The sequence below is a fragment of the Bos javanicus genome, chromosome 18, assembly GCF_032452875.1.
Source record: "Bos javanicus breed banteng chromosome 18, ARS-OSU_banteng_1.0, whole genome shotgun sequence".
In the NCBI taxonomy this organism is placed as follows: Eukaryota; Metazoa; Chordata; class Mammalia; order Artiodactyla; family Bovidae; genus Bos; species Bos javanicus.
In genome coordinates this window covers 37,083,871-37,098,620 of record NC_083885.1, presented here as the reverse complement: position 1 = coordinate 37,098,620, position 14,750 = coordinate 37,083,871, and the positions used below count along the sequence as shown (strand labels likewise).

General features: G+C 44.3%; 1 protein-coding gene across 4 annotated transcripts in view; it reads right to left on the bottom strand.

The window, feature by feature from the left end:
* WWP2 (WW domain containing E3 ubiquitin protein ligase 2) overlaps nucleotides 1–14,750 on the bottom strand; it is a 146,751-nt gene that overhangs the window by 20,588 nt on the left and 111,413 nt on the right. For 3 of the 4 annotated variants that reach the window (XM_061387760.1, XM_061387761.1, XM_061387762.1), the window contains 2 exons: nucleotides 10,528–10,617; nucleotides 1,259–1,433 (listed from right to left, as the gene is read on the bottom strand). In XM_061387760.1, the coding sequence (XP_061243744.1) occupies nucleotides 1,259–1,433; nucleotides 10,528–10,617 (265 nt within the window). Of the gene's footprint in view, nucleotides 1–1,258; nucleotides 1,434–10,523; nucleotides 10,618–14,750 lie in introns of those variants that run through there. The other variant, XM_061387763.1, reaches the window with a different exon arrangement.

Genomic DNA, 14,750 nt, shown 5'->3' with positions numbered 1-14,750 from the left:
AGTTAACTGGAATTACAGGTTTTCTGAGCACTTAGACATGAGTTGTAGGGTTGAAGTTCAATTCAAACAGAAATAATGTTTGTTAAACATGGTAATATCATAGACCAGCTCAACAAGTTTCCAACCTCCAATATACCACGCCTCGTACAGGTTCTATATTACAGATCCCAAGCTTCAAATTCAAGGGGCTCAGAGAAAATGCAATCAGAGTTACAACTTGAGAATCCCACCTCTCTGTCAAAGAGGCTCCCCACCAAGCACTGGGTTGCTGGGAACCCAGGGCTCCAGTGAGACAGACACCCAGGAAGGAAAGTTCCTAAAGGGACACAGGACCACAAAACTCTGAATCCTGGACTATAAAATTTTAATGTTATTCTGAAGGTAATGGCCACAGAAGGTTTTGAACCAGTGATCAATTCAGAGCAAAGCCCCCATCCCTTAAACCCTCCACAGTGATTTTTTAAAAAGTGACAAAATGACAGTGATATTTGAAGACAGCTCTGCTCAAAACAGTACAGATCAGAGAGAATGCCAGCAAAGAGACAATTCCAAGGCTGCCTTCACCTTCCAGGTGGGAGGAGAAGGGGAAAATCAAGAATCAGATAGAAGAAGTTGATCTAGACCGGTGGATCCATACAATTTTTCTGTAAACAGCCATAAAAAAAATATTTTAGACTTTATGGGCCACCTGGTCTCTGTTGTGGCTACTCAGCTCTGTCACTGTAGCACAAAAGCAGCCACAGTCAAAACCTTGACTACCGAGTGTACATGTGTTCCAATAAAACTTTAATTTACAAAACCAGATGGGGGCCAATTTGGTCAAGAGGCCATAGTTTGCCCATCCCCAGATCCAGGCGAACATTAAAGTCCCTCCAGCTTTTAGAATCTGTCAGATAATAAAGATCTGAAAAGGTGAGGTATGGGAGAGGTCACAGTGACCTTCAGGTCTCAAGGCAGGATAAATGGACCTGGATGGAAGGACCGGAAGAGAAATCCAGTCTCAGAAGGAAGATGGGAAATTCGGTTACAGACACAGGTACTGAGCCCATAAATACAGAAGCTAGACACTGAGTCACTAAGTTAGAAATGCCAGAGTTTTGAGGAATTTCGCTGTAATGAGTAAAATCTCCAGGGCCTGACATTTCTACCCACTGTTTTCCCTACTCAACCGAACAGGTGGAAGGAGAATGTGTGAAGCTGCCTGTTTCATAGCGCCAGGAGGCTCGCCCTCCACCTGTGGCCGGCCCCCGCATCTCACCTGGTAGAGGAATCTTTGGCTGAAGTGCTGCATGGCGCCCTGGAGCTGGTTGCGTTGGGACTGCCACTGCTCGTAGTTCCGCACGTACTCGGCTGTGGGGCGCTGCCATGTGGTGGTCCGGGTATTGTGGTCCACGTAGTAGAACCTGCCTCGGGGGTCTGTGCGTTTCTCCCAGCTGAAAACATCAAGCTCCGAGTGAACACGGTGACCACCTCACCCCTACGCTCACATAGAGAAACTGGGCAGGCTGGCAAGGAGGATGGCGCGGAAAGGTCTGGTGTAGGGTCTGGCCCAGGAGCTTGGCTGCTCCAGGGAGGCAGAGGCAGGTGGGGCCCAGTCACGGACGCTCTGGGGGCCAGGATGATTCTAACAGACATCTGTGGTTGCCCCTGCAGCAACCGATCTCAATCTTTTTTTTTTTTTTTTTAACATTTAAAGATTTTTTTTTAATGTGAACTATTTTTAAAGTTTTTATTGAATTTGATACAAGATTGCTTCTGTTGCTTATGTTCTGGGTTTTTGACCATGAGGCCTGTGGGATCTTAGCTTCCTGACCAGGAATCAAACCCACATGCCCTGCACTGGAAGATGAAGTCTTAACCACTGGACCACCAGGGAAGCCCCAACCAGTCTCTTCTACCAACAGCCCCTGGATTTCATGTCAGAGATCCAAGTGGCTCTGCGGCAGCTGACTATACTCCTGACCCTGGAGTTGAATGGCTGACTGGACCGGGAGTGGGCATGTGACCTATGTCAAACCAATCAGGGTGAATCTCATAATTTTTAGTACTTACAGTGGGAAAAATGTAGTCTTCTTTGCCAGATGTGATTGAGAAAGTATGCAGTCCTGGGACTGGCTAACATCCTGGACCCAAACACAATATGAAGTTGACCCAGTGGATGGCAGAGCAGAAAAATGGGGGGAAAAAGCCAGTCCCCTGGGGATACCGTTTGAACCACTGGATCATGGTTCCCTTGAAACCAGGATCTATGTCTAGAATTTTCAGGATCATGAGGCAGTGAAATCTCTTCATTATTCAAGCCAATTTAGATCCAAATTTTTCTTCCTTGCAACTGAAATTGTCCTGACATAAGATGCCAGCAAAAATATATTGACTGGTCATAGGAAGAGTTGGTGCAAAAGACAGCAGGACTCTCCATGTTATCTTTAATGAGGAAGCAATCTTCCAAAGTTGGCGCTAAAATATCCATGGGCAAGGCAGGGCTAGAACAGGAAGTGAAAATTCTCAGCTGTGCTTGGTAGGTGTAGCTTGATTTCCACATATATGGTGAAGAAGTGATCAAAAGAAAGTAAGAAAGCAGGGTAACAGAAACGTTTTACATTTTGATGGAGTGTGCGTGACATGAATGTATGCATTTGCCAAAACTCAGTGAACTGCATAACAGAGATCTGTTTATCTCACTGTGTGTAAATTATATTTCAATTTTTAAAAAATGAATTTAAATCTAATGAAGCCTCCACATCTAATGACCAATTTGCCAGGAAAGATAAGGAATAAAGGAGCATGTAACACACACCAGGAATCACAATCAGCCACATTCATTATGTGAGAATTTCTACAAGACAGATGTCCAAGATAGTCAACAAATATATAGTTTCAAAAAAAAAAGAAAAGGTTGAAGGAACTTACAGATTAAGAGAGACTTATGAGATTATCAGCCAAAAGCAATGTGTTGATCTTGAGTTTGGATCTGATTCAAACAAAGCAAGTGTGAAAATGTTTTTAAGACAATCGGGGGAAATGGAACACAGACTGCACGTGACATGAGGTAACAGAAGTCCTGCTAATTATGTTGGGATAATGGTATTCTGATTTTTTTTTATAAAACTCATCTGTTAGAGGCATATGTGGTGTATTTATAGATCAAAGGATAGGATGACTGGGACTTGCTTGACAATTCATCAGTTGCCTCCCCTAAAGAGTGGGAGGTCAGACGAAACAAAATCTTACTAACTGTTAGAACCAGGCCATGGTTACAAGGGAGTCATTGTACTATTCTCTCAAATTTGGTGTATGCCTGAATTTTCCATTATAAGTCTGAAACGAGAAGGGGGAGAAAAGGAGTTTCAAGAAGATAAGATGGAGATACTACTGAAGAAAACAGGATTCACCCAGTGAAAAAAGGAACCCACAATGGATCACACTGGATGATTCCAAAGTGTCAGAGGGTCTCTGTTCCCTGACTACCTTCTCACACCATCTCTGAATTCTGATCTTACTCACAAGACTATAATGCTTTGGGCTGACTGATACTTTCCTCAGCTTTCAGGGTTAGCCTCCTAGCTGACTTTTGCTGCCACCTCTTCAATGATTCTTTCAAACTGAAAGGCTCCCTAAAATTGGCTTCTCTTCACCTCCCAAGGCCCGTTCCTGGATTGCGCATGGATTCCGCCTGCTGGACTGCCTTGCTTTCATGATCAGCCATCACTCTGGATTCACCTAAACACCATCATTCTCGCCCCACACCTGAATCTTCCACAGTCTTCCTTCCATCAGTCCACCACCCAGGAATGCAACCACACCATCATTCCTGACTTTCCCTTTCCCACTGATGTCAGTAAGCTGCTCAGCCTCAGGGCTTCTTTTTATTTTGTCTCCCTGTCCTTGACTTTCCATTTTCATGTCCAAGTATCCTTGAATGAACCTTCCCATGCAATCCAGCCCATAAACTACCATCAGGGTAACCCCAGCAGACTGACCCTTTATGAAATGCTGGAGTCAAACTGTCATATTAGTATTTAAGGCTCACAATAACCTGGAACCTTCCCACCTTTCTCATAAATTCTCCCAACTGGTGATCTTTATTTATTTTTAGTTGTTAGCAAAGGAATCATGTATCTATAGTTTGAAACACAAACAGTACTACAGGAGAGACAATGAAATCCAGTGTCTCCTGCCCTCCTCCCCATTGCTGAATTCTGCTTCCCGGGGGCAACAATTACCTTCAACTCTTGATTGTATCTTCTAAATAAATGCTTACTGCATAACTTCTTGATTTCTGCCAAGTCAGAGATTACTATGGACTTGCCACTCTCAAAGCTGAAGAATTAGTTCTTGTACCCTACCAGCTAACACACACAAAGCTCTCTCCTTTCCTGTCCTCCCAATTTAGAAAAGCATCATTAAATCAATATTTGGGGTTTGGATTATAACTTTCTAGAATACTATACATAAACATCCTTACTTGTACAACTTTTTCTTTTTCTCTAGAGTTAAGAACTCCATGTTTTATTCAGCTTGGACTTCAAGGACCTGCCACTAATTCAGCCCCAGACTCTTGACAGGGCAGGTGCCACCAGGGTCACTTAACTCTTGGCCTCATCTGTCCAGCACCCTTTTCTCCAGGCCTGCTCTACATTCCTGTCCTAAGTCATCCTCCTTCATCTTCCTCATGGCCCCTGAGCTGAGTCAGTCTCCTGTGTCCTGCATCTCACGATTTCTTTCTCTGTTTCTTCTTGTCTGGTGGAAGAAAACAGCTAGGAGTTTCTGAGAGAGGATGGACCAAAGTTAATTTTTTGAAACCCTGCATATCTGATGATGGCTTTATATCAATCCTCCTGAGTGCTAACATGTCTAAAAGCTGATTTCTGAATTTGCTCACTTGTTTCACTTGAAGATCCTCAAATATCATGATCTATAGTTTTCTCCCCTTAGACTGGTCACTGAAAGAAAGTGAAAGGGAAAATCCCTCAGTCGTGTCTGACTCTTTGTGACCCCATGGACTATACAGTCCATAGGATTCTCCAGGCCAGAATATTGGAGTGGGTAGCCATTCCCTTCTCCAAGGGATCTTCCCAACCCAGGGGTCGAACCCAGGTCTCCCTCACTGCAGGCAGATTCTTTACCAACTGAACCACCTGTCACTACCCCAGCAAAAAAAAAAAACTTTCCAATATTTTCCCTGAGGATAGCATTCTCACTTAATCCCTTTTTCCTGAGTTCATCTCTGCCTTCAGCTATGACCATGTTCGCCACACTGGTTCTATTCTACCAGGAACTTCTTACACTAGCAGCAGCCATGTGGTTGCATGTGTGTGTGTGTGCACACGTGTGTGGCAGGAGGTTGGGAGCGATGGCTGACAACCTAGGAATCTAGCTGCTCACTGCACAAGTTTTAAACTTTAGGTTTTTAGTCTCATTACACATAACACATTCACTTACACATACCCCGTATGTCCCTGAAGGCTGAGGCTTTCTAGGGCTCCATGGTGCGGACTGGCTGTCTTTTGGGTGGAAACCCCACACTGGAAGCTTGGGTTTCAGCTTTCTCAGTTCTACCAGCAACTAAACTTTGATTACAATCTCCCATATGCTTTTTCTCCTCTTCCATGCCTTTATCATTATACTTTTTAAAATAACTTTTATTGCCATTTTAGTGGGTTTTCAAGAAGAAATGGAAATAAACATGTTTGATCCATATGTTTAACTAGAAGTCCTCTGCATTGGTGAATTTCAGACTGTCAAACAGCATAATCACACCCTTGATAGCAGGTGAAATCTTATGCAGAATTACAATCGATAAAAACAGAGCAGCAGTTGGAGGCCCTTTCATGCTGTTTGATTCCAGGGGGCAACTGCACCAAACCCTAGGGCCTTACTAGACATACTTTGATCATTGCTATTTCACACAAACCCTACACTCCACCAAAACTGCTCCGTGTATCACTCCCTAAATGCACCTTTCACATTCACACTGTTTCCCTAACCTGGATCACCTTCCTCTTTTCACGGAAGTCCACCCCTAGCCTTTCTTAAAGACCAAGTTGGAGTCCTCTGTGACAGTGGTCCCCAACACCATGCTCTATAGTGCCTATTCCCCCTGCTCACCTCTGGTCTGAGAACCACCTAACAGTGTCTGAAGACAAATCATTGCACTCATATGAATTACCAGGTCCAACACTTTTTGCTCCTGGATAAAATGACTGGTTGCTTTTTTTTTTAACTGAGATCTAATTGACATGTAACGTTATAATAGGTTTAAGTTTTATCTTTACAACATAAAGATTCAATATTTGTATATATTGCAAAACAATCACCACAGTAAGTGTAGTTAACATTTGTCACTGCACATGGTTACAATTCTTTTTTCCTGTGATGAGAACTTTTAAGATCTACTCTCTTCAGTTCAGTTCAGTTCAGTCGCTCAGTCGTGTCCGACTCTTTGCAACCCCATGTATCACAGCACACCAGGCCTCCCTGTCCATCACCAACTCCTGGAGTTCACTCAAACTAACGTCCATCGAGTTGGTGATGCCATCCAGCCATCTCATCCTCTGTCGTCCCCTTTTCCTCCTGCCCCCAATCCTGCCCAGCATCAGAGTCTTTTCCAATGAGTCAACTCTTCGCATGAGGTGGCCAAAGTACTGGAGTTTCAGCTTTAGCATCATTCCTTCCAAAGAACACCCAGGGCTGATCTCCTTTAGAATGGACTGGTTGGATCTCCTTGCAGTCCAAGGGACTCTCAAGAGTCTTCTCCAACACCACAGTTCAAAAGCATCAATTCTTCGGTGCTCAGCTTTCCTCACAGTCCAACTCTCACATCCATACATGACCGCTGGAAAAACCATAGCCTTGACTAGACGGACCTTTGTTGGCAAAGTAATGTCTCTGCTTTTCAATATGCTGTCTAGGTTGGTCATAACTTTCCTTCCAAGGAGTAAGTGTCTTTTAATTTCACGGCTGCAGTCACCATCTGCAGTGATTTTGGAGCCCCAAAAATAAAGTCTGACACTGTTTCCACTGTTTCCCCATCTATTTGCCATGAAGTGATGGGACCAGATGCCATGATCTTCATTTTCTGAATGTTGAGCTTTAAGCCAACCTTTTCACTCTCCTCTTTCACTTTCATCAAGAGGCTTTTTAGTTCCTCTTCACTTTCTGCCATAAGGGTGGTGTCATCTGCTACTGTGTTAGTGAAGTGAACTCGCTCAGTCGTGTCTGACTCTTTGCGACCCTGTGGACTGCAGCCCACCAGGCTCCTCTGTCCATGGGATTCTCCAGGCAAGAATACTGGAGTGGGCCGCCATTTCCTTCCCCAGGGTATCTTCCCAACCCAGGGATTGAACCAAAGTCTCCCACATGGCAGGCAGGTGCTTTATCCTCTGAGCCACCGGGGAACACATATGGTATTATTAAGTGGCAAGAGCTTTTGTAAGCTATGAACAAGTTAGGACAATATGCATTTCAACCTTTATTCTAACTGGAATAATGATTCTCAATGTGAGGATAAAACATGTAAACGACTGGTCTTTATACAAGAGTCCCATGGGTCAGACAGAGGGGACAGACAATAAAGTGAATCTTTCGGCTCAGTCTCACTCCTGGATGACTAGGACTGCTGATACAATGCAGTGGCTCCATCTGTAGTTTCAAGATTGCTCGCACCATGGCAATACTTCCCTAGAGCAGAACTTCTCCCATTAATTAGCAATGAAAGCTTGAGCATTCTGTGCTCTCCAGGTTCCCTACTACATCGTAGAACTAAGTGCCAGGAGTTCAAAGGGCCTAAAGCTCAGGAAGAACTCATGGGCTATAGAGGGCACAGAGCTGAGCCAATAAAACATTACAGGGCTTTCCTGGTGGTCCAGTGGTTAAGAATCCACCTTGCAATGCAGGAGACACCAATTTGATCCCTGTCCGGGAAGATCCCACAGGCCACAGAGCAACTAAGCCCTCACATCACAAGTACGGAGCCCTCATGCTGCAACTACTGAAGCCCGAGCACCCAGAGCCTGTGCCCCACAAGAGTGGCCCACTCCCGTCCCAACTGGAGAAAGCCCACACACAACAACAAAGACCCAGCACAGCCAAGAGTAAATAAATGAATCTTTTTCTTAAAATATCATTGTAACTCTCTCGAAAATAAGAAAGCTGGCTCTAGTATCCCACCTCAACACTTAAACAAGAGTAAATCCTCAGCCATTCTTAGAAGACACTATTAAATATCTTCATTTAGATATCATCATACGTTCACCAGGTCAAGGCTTCTGTAACTTATAAACCAGAGAGGTTAAGAGGCAAGCAACCAGCACACTTAAAGAGTTTTATGTGCTGTAAACACACAAAGTACAAGCGTGCAACACATCCTGTTAAAAGTTGATGATTAATTTGTGAGACAATTGGAGAAATCTGACTACTGACTGGGTATTTGATGGTAGTAGGTAAACACTTAAAAATACAGTGGTTTTACTTTTAAAAGAGAACATTTTTTAGACATGTATACTGAAATTTGGATGAAATAATATGATGTCTGGGATTTGGTTCAAAATAATCTAAGATGGGGTGGGGGAGGGGCAAACGATGACAGAGCAGGAGTTAGCATATGTCTTCTACGAACGGTTGCAAAGTAAATATTTTAGTCTTTGCTGGCTATACAGTCTGTGTCACAATTATTCAATTCTCCCAATGAGCATGAGAGCAGCCATGGACCGTAAGTAAACAAATGAGAGGGGCTATGTTCCAATAAAACTTCATTTATGAAAACAGGTGGCAGGTGGATTTTGCCAACAGGTCCACAGTTTGCCAACTCCTGGTACAAATGAAACAAGGATGGCCTTGAGATGATAATTATTGCAGCTAGGTGTTGAGGGTGTGGGGATTCTTTGTGCACATTTGAAAACTTCAATATGAATATTTCTAGAATTTCCATAATAAAATGTTTAATCTTTTTTCTAAGAAGTCAACGTTTAACTTTGGTAAGTTCCTTGGACTTTAAATCAAAGGAGAAAACAGGGACTTCCCTGGTGGTCCAGTGGTTAAGAAGCCGGCTTGCAATGCAAGGGATGCGGGCTTGATCCCTGATTGGGGAACTAAGATCCCACATGCCGTGGAACAACTGAGCCCGTGCACTACAAGTAGAGAGTCCGTGTGCCGCAACGAAAGATCCCGCGTGACACACCTAAGACCTGACGCAACCAGATAAATATTAGAAAAAATAAAATAAACGAGGTTTCCTTCGTTTAAGAAAAGAGAAGGGGGAGCCGTGAGAACTAAGGATGGTGGATTACGAGTGTGACTTCCACAAGGACAAGGAAGGAAAGGAAAACACAAGCATTCTACTAGGGAAACTGAAAGTAAAAGCGGTCCACACATGGAAACCTGGAGGACTGGGAAATGGGGTGGTGTTTGCCCAGCACACGCGTGACAGGTGAACAAACAGAGCACAGGGCTCTCCCTGTCCACTCTGACAGCCTCTCCCTCCACCAGCTTCAGAAGAGGAAGTCAGTGTTCATGTTCTGCATAGGAGGCCTTCACAGCTATTCTACTGGTGATTCTTTCCTGAGAGCAGAATACATTCCCTTTCAAAAGCTCTCAGGACTGGGAGACACATGTGGAAAGAACTTTCTGTCCCTGGCAGGCAAGGAACCAAACCCCTTCTCCTTGAACTTGGACAGTCTTCCCTTACTTGGAAGCCTCACTTATCCTCGGGTTTTGGAGAACTTAGCTGCGTTCTCACAAAGCCCAGCCGAACGCCACAGCGCACTGTCTCCGGGGGCTGGCGGGACGCAGGGTGCTGCGAAACTCATCAACACCCTCTCTATCTTGGCTTCCTTGTGCACTCTATTCCCCCCATAGATGCTCTAAATATCCTGGTATGTCCTAAGAAATGAGAACAGAATTAAAGTGGGTAGGAAAAGCAGTCGAGGGACCCAGAATAAATGTCCCTATACTTCGCTACATCTGCTGAAACTGAAAACTGCACCCTATAGGTTATTTCTGCAGGTGAAATGTCTGAAGCCACTGAGAGACCAATGGCTTCAGAAGCCTCCCAAGCCCTCCTTCCTCCAGAACCCAACAGCCATGGGGGTCTGAATATCACTTAAGAAAGCCCAGGGCCAGGGGATTACGTTGGTGGTCCAGTAGCTAAGACTCCATACTCCCAATGCAGGGGGCCTGAGTTCGATCCCTGGGCACAGAACTAGATCCCATGTGATACACCTAAAAGATCCCACATGCACCAGAAAGGTCGAAGATCCTGCATGTCACAACAAAGACCCAGTGCAGTTAAATAAATAAATAAGAAAGAAAAGAACTCCCATGGCCAAGGCAACAAATGGAGGGAGAAGGGAAAGTGGAATGAGAGAGCAGAGACCACAGAAGAGGAGGACTATGGGAGGAGGGGAAAAGAGACAGAGAAAGGAGGAGAGTGGGGGAAATAGAGATGATTGTGGCAGAGTGGTGGAGAAGCCGATGGGGGACTCTTGGTGCCAGTTCTAGAGCCTCAGGGCTCATTGGTCCAAGTCTTACCCTGGAGGAAGAGGCCGCTCCCAGGTGGTGGTCTTGGTGTTATGGTCAACATAATAGACACGCCCGTTGGGGAGCTCTCGCTGCTCCCATCTGCAAAATAAAGTCAAGGGAGGCATGAGACATGCTGGTGAAAGGCATAAGTCCTGGTTCAATGGGGTTCTTCACTACTGATGTGGCTAATTTGACAGAAAACATCAAAGACAACATGCAAAACCAACCCACTGGTCAGACCAGCTCCACGCCATCCCTGATAATGGGACCCATGCTTGCTTCTTGAGAAAACTACGAGAACTCCCCTTTACCGACTCAAGGTTATTAGATATCCCACAGATAGTGCTAAATTCCCCTACATAACCCCTATGAATCTACATTCCCATGGATTTTTCCAAATCACTGTTTACTGGCCATTTGAGGACCAAAGGTCCTTTTAGGGAGGTAATGAAAGCTGAAGACTCTTTCTCTCCATGCACTTACCAACAAAAATGTGTGCAGTTTCTGGGATTCACAGACCCCCACACCTAAAGTTCACCCATGGACTCTCCAGCCCTTGCAACCTATTACCTCTTAACGTCACAAATTATACAATTCCCCTTGTTCTCCTAGCATCATATATATTCAAGATCACATTTCTTTTTAAAATACAGGACTCACTTACAGAGGGTCTTTAAAAGAGATCTGGATGAACCAAGAAACACAGCAAACTGCTATTTATTGGCTTTTCCACCCCTGTCTCTGTGTGTGGGTGCTGAGGGTGGCTCATCTGTGCCAATGGCAGAAAGACAAGGTAGCAGATGATCCAAACAGTGGATCCAAAGGCAAAATCACTACAAAACAGAGAAAGGACCACCCATCCCCATACTCCTGTTATTCCCACATTCAACACAGTCTGACAGTAACTCCACTGACCCAGAATACAGTAACCGACATATAAGGAATGCAAAGATTTATCTTTGTTTATAAAATGATTACCATTTTATAAAGGATGCGAATGGTCCCTTAGTCTTTATGTTTTACACTGATTTTATCTACTTCTACTTTTGGGCACTTTCAAGAGGAAGGTGGATTTTACCAGGAAGCTAGTACAGTCAGTTCTGCTGAAATGCGTATTTTAAAGACATAGGTCTATGCCAGTGTGATTTGATACTTAAGGGAACATGAGCATGATGTGAATTTTGCGTTTGCTGTGCATGTATTTGTCTTCTAATCATACTATGAACACAGAAGACTTCCCTGGGCTGAACCCAGTATTGTAGGAACACAAAAAACCACACACATCTACCTGCTACCTCACTTTGGAGCGTGTTACATATCATACTCACCCACATCTGGTGTTACAACTCCTGTCTGAGTTCAGAAAACCCTTCTTGTACCACTTTAAGACAACATTCAACAAGCTCTAATCCTCAGGCATCTGCTTCCACAAGCAAACTGCAGGTCTTGTCGTGGAACCCTGCGTCTTTATTGTGTATTATCATCTCAACCATTTAACATGTGTAAAACTCTGCCACTGTGTTATTACCTTCTTGTTTGTGTGTGTGTCACTGACAAATTTTTGTCTGTTGTGTCCTTAACCCATTTCTTCCCATAAACCCTGTGGTTTTTGTTGCATGATTTGGCAGCGGTGATTTCTAGGAACACATATGTTATAGCAGAGAGTTGACTGTATACTGAAATAAATGTCCTAAGTTCTATCACTAAGCCTGGTGTATCTACTCAAATAGATATGAGCTTTATTTGATACCGTTTCTCATATCTGATCAATGGACACCACTGATGAGCCTCTCAGAGGCTAATTCAGATAGAGATACATGCAAGGTTTCCAAGGCAAAAATGGGAAGGGGTAATCATCACCCACAGAGCATCCACAATGAGTTGCAGGCTCCTGTTTTACCTCATTCAGTCCTGCCTCCATCCTTTAAGGTGGGACATGCCATCATCATCAAAGAAACCGAGGCTCAGAGGGGCTAAATAAAACTCAGCTCAGACTCTCTAGCCTATGAGTTTTACCATGGACCCCTGAAAGGAAGAAAGGAAGGGCAAGTGGAACTTATAAGAAACCCACAACCCAGCAGACAAGGTGCCAGGTGCCTTTCCACCACCTACCCCAACATGAACAGCTCTCCCTAGCACAGGAGTCTAGGTAGGGAGCCCTGCAGGATCATGACTGGGGAGACATTACAGTAAATCCACCTCATTCATTTCTAGGCTCCATTTTTAATCAGAAACCCCTGCTCAGATATCATCTATAGGAAGAGGCTACACACTTTGCACCATTAGGAGGCTTCCCCCGGGAGCACTGAGGTCTGCTTGTTCCACATTCCCTCCTCTCAAAAGGGATCCACTACTGGTTTGAGGACCAGAGTACTACAAACACGATTCAAATGCCCTCAAGGACATTTGTTCTCCTGGGTATTCCCGCTCCCTGGGGCTTCCCTGTAGCTCAGATGGTAAAGAATCTGCCTGTAAAGCAGGAGACCCAGGTTTGATCCCCAGGTCAGGAAGATGCCCTGGAGAAGGGAATGGCAACCCACTCCAGTATTCTTGCCTGGAGAAACCCATGGACAGAAGAGCCTCGTGAGCTACAGTCCACGGGGTCGCAAAGAGTTGGACATGACTGAGTGACTAACACTATATTATGTTCCCACTCCAGCTTCTGGCTGAAGCGGTTACTGGTAACCTGGCCCAAGTGCCCTGGCTCCTCCCTGCTCTGGCAAAAGGAAGATCTATGCACTTTAGTTGGTATTTTATTAAAAGGCCAGAACTAAAAGATCCCCCATGCCGTAAATATAGACCCTGAGTGCTGCAACTAAGACCCAGCATAGCCAAATTAAAAAAAAAAAAAAAAGCAGCAGCAGCAGCGGGGAGAATCTTCTGGCAAAAGTGATCAGGTGAAAAGACACACAGGGCCAAGTTAAAGCTCTTCTCCCTCTCGATGCCCTTTTGAATTAAAGATAAAAGAGTAACAGATATTGCAAGTTTCAAGAGGCTAGTGTCCCATCTCTGGGGATCAAGTAGGGACTTTTCAGCCACAAAGGAGGCTAACAGAATGATTTCACACCACCTCTCCAAATTCTTCCTGTCTGCTTGGTAATCAAGCAGCAAATTTGATACTCTCTTTGTTCATCTGAATTTGGAAATAAAGAAAGTCTTGAGAAAGATATTTGGCTTAAGGATAAGTCCTGAAATATGGAAGCTCCTCAAGGCAAGGGTAGCAAACCACTCTTTCGTAACATTTGCTCCTAATAAAGATTTAAGGAGCCGAGAATTCCTCAGCATTTCCTAAGAAATTAGCTCTGTCCTTCCTGTCCTTGGCAATTTCGTGGCACAAAAGCCCCAATAAAACAACTTTGCTCATTTTGCAGTCACTGTTTGGAAAACTGACCATAATAGGCGGGTGGGGCTGTCCCTTGAATAAAGACAAAATACGTGGTGTTGTAGTTGGAGAGAAAAGGTGCTAAAACACATTTTTCTTTATTTCAACAATTCTTTTGTTATAACTTTCATCTCGTAAGTGGTCTCAACTTCTGGCTTCTTTTCTATTTCACGTGAGGCAAGAAGAGAACTTTGGTTTTATTATACTCTGACTACTATTTTCATTTGAAGAAGGGACAGTTCTTAAGATTCCATGAAGTAAATGCCTTTAATTGACACAGTGGTCTTCCTGCACTGTCAGGAAGGAAATCGGCGTGAAGTCCTCTTTGCTTATATTCAAGAGTTATGGCTGCTCCTCCCAAGCCTAGACAAGACCTGTCTATCCTGTCTTTGATCCCAGTTGATCCTTAGAAATGAAAGGCTCTCTTTCAGGCACTATTATTGCCCGGTGAATCTCAGTGTCCTTCTATGAACCCTCTCAATTGGCTTAGCTAGAAAAATACTTACCAAGAGGAATAAGACCTTTCTTCCATTACCTTTCTTTTTCTTTTTTTTGATATCTACATTCTTCCTTTTAAAATTGGACTCCTGCTCGGATTAAATGTCCATGTGGGTCCTCCCTGATCTGTGACCTGGCCTAGCTGCTCTTCCTAGAGAACTCTCAACTCCTCCCTACCTGCACGGCTCCTCAGAATTCATACAAATCCCTCCCCTCCATTCCTGTGGCAGAGTCGGTCGATTCTATCGTCAATCAAATGAGCCTCCCGATTCTCCTCTCCCCTCTGTAGCTGCTGACCCACATAGATTAAGCCTTCTGACTGTCTTGGTTTGGTCTCCCCATGCCAAGAAAG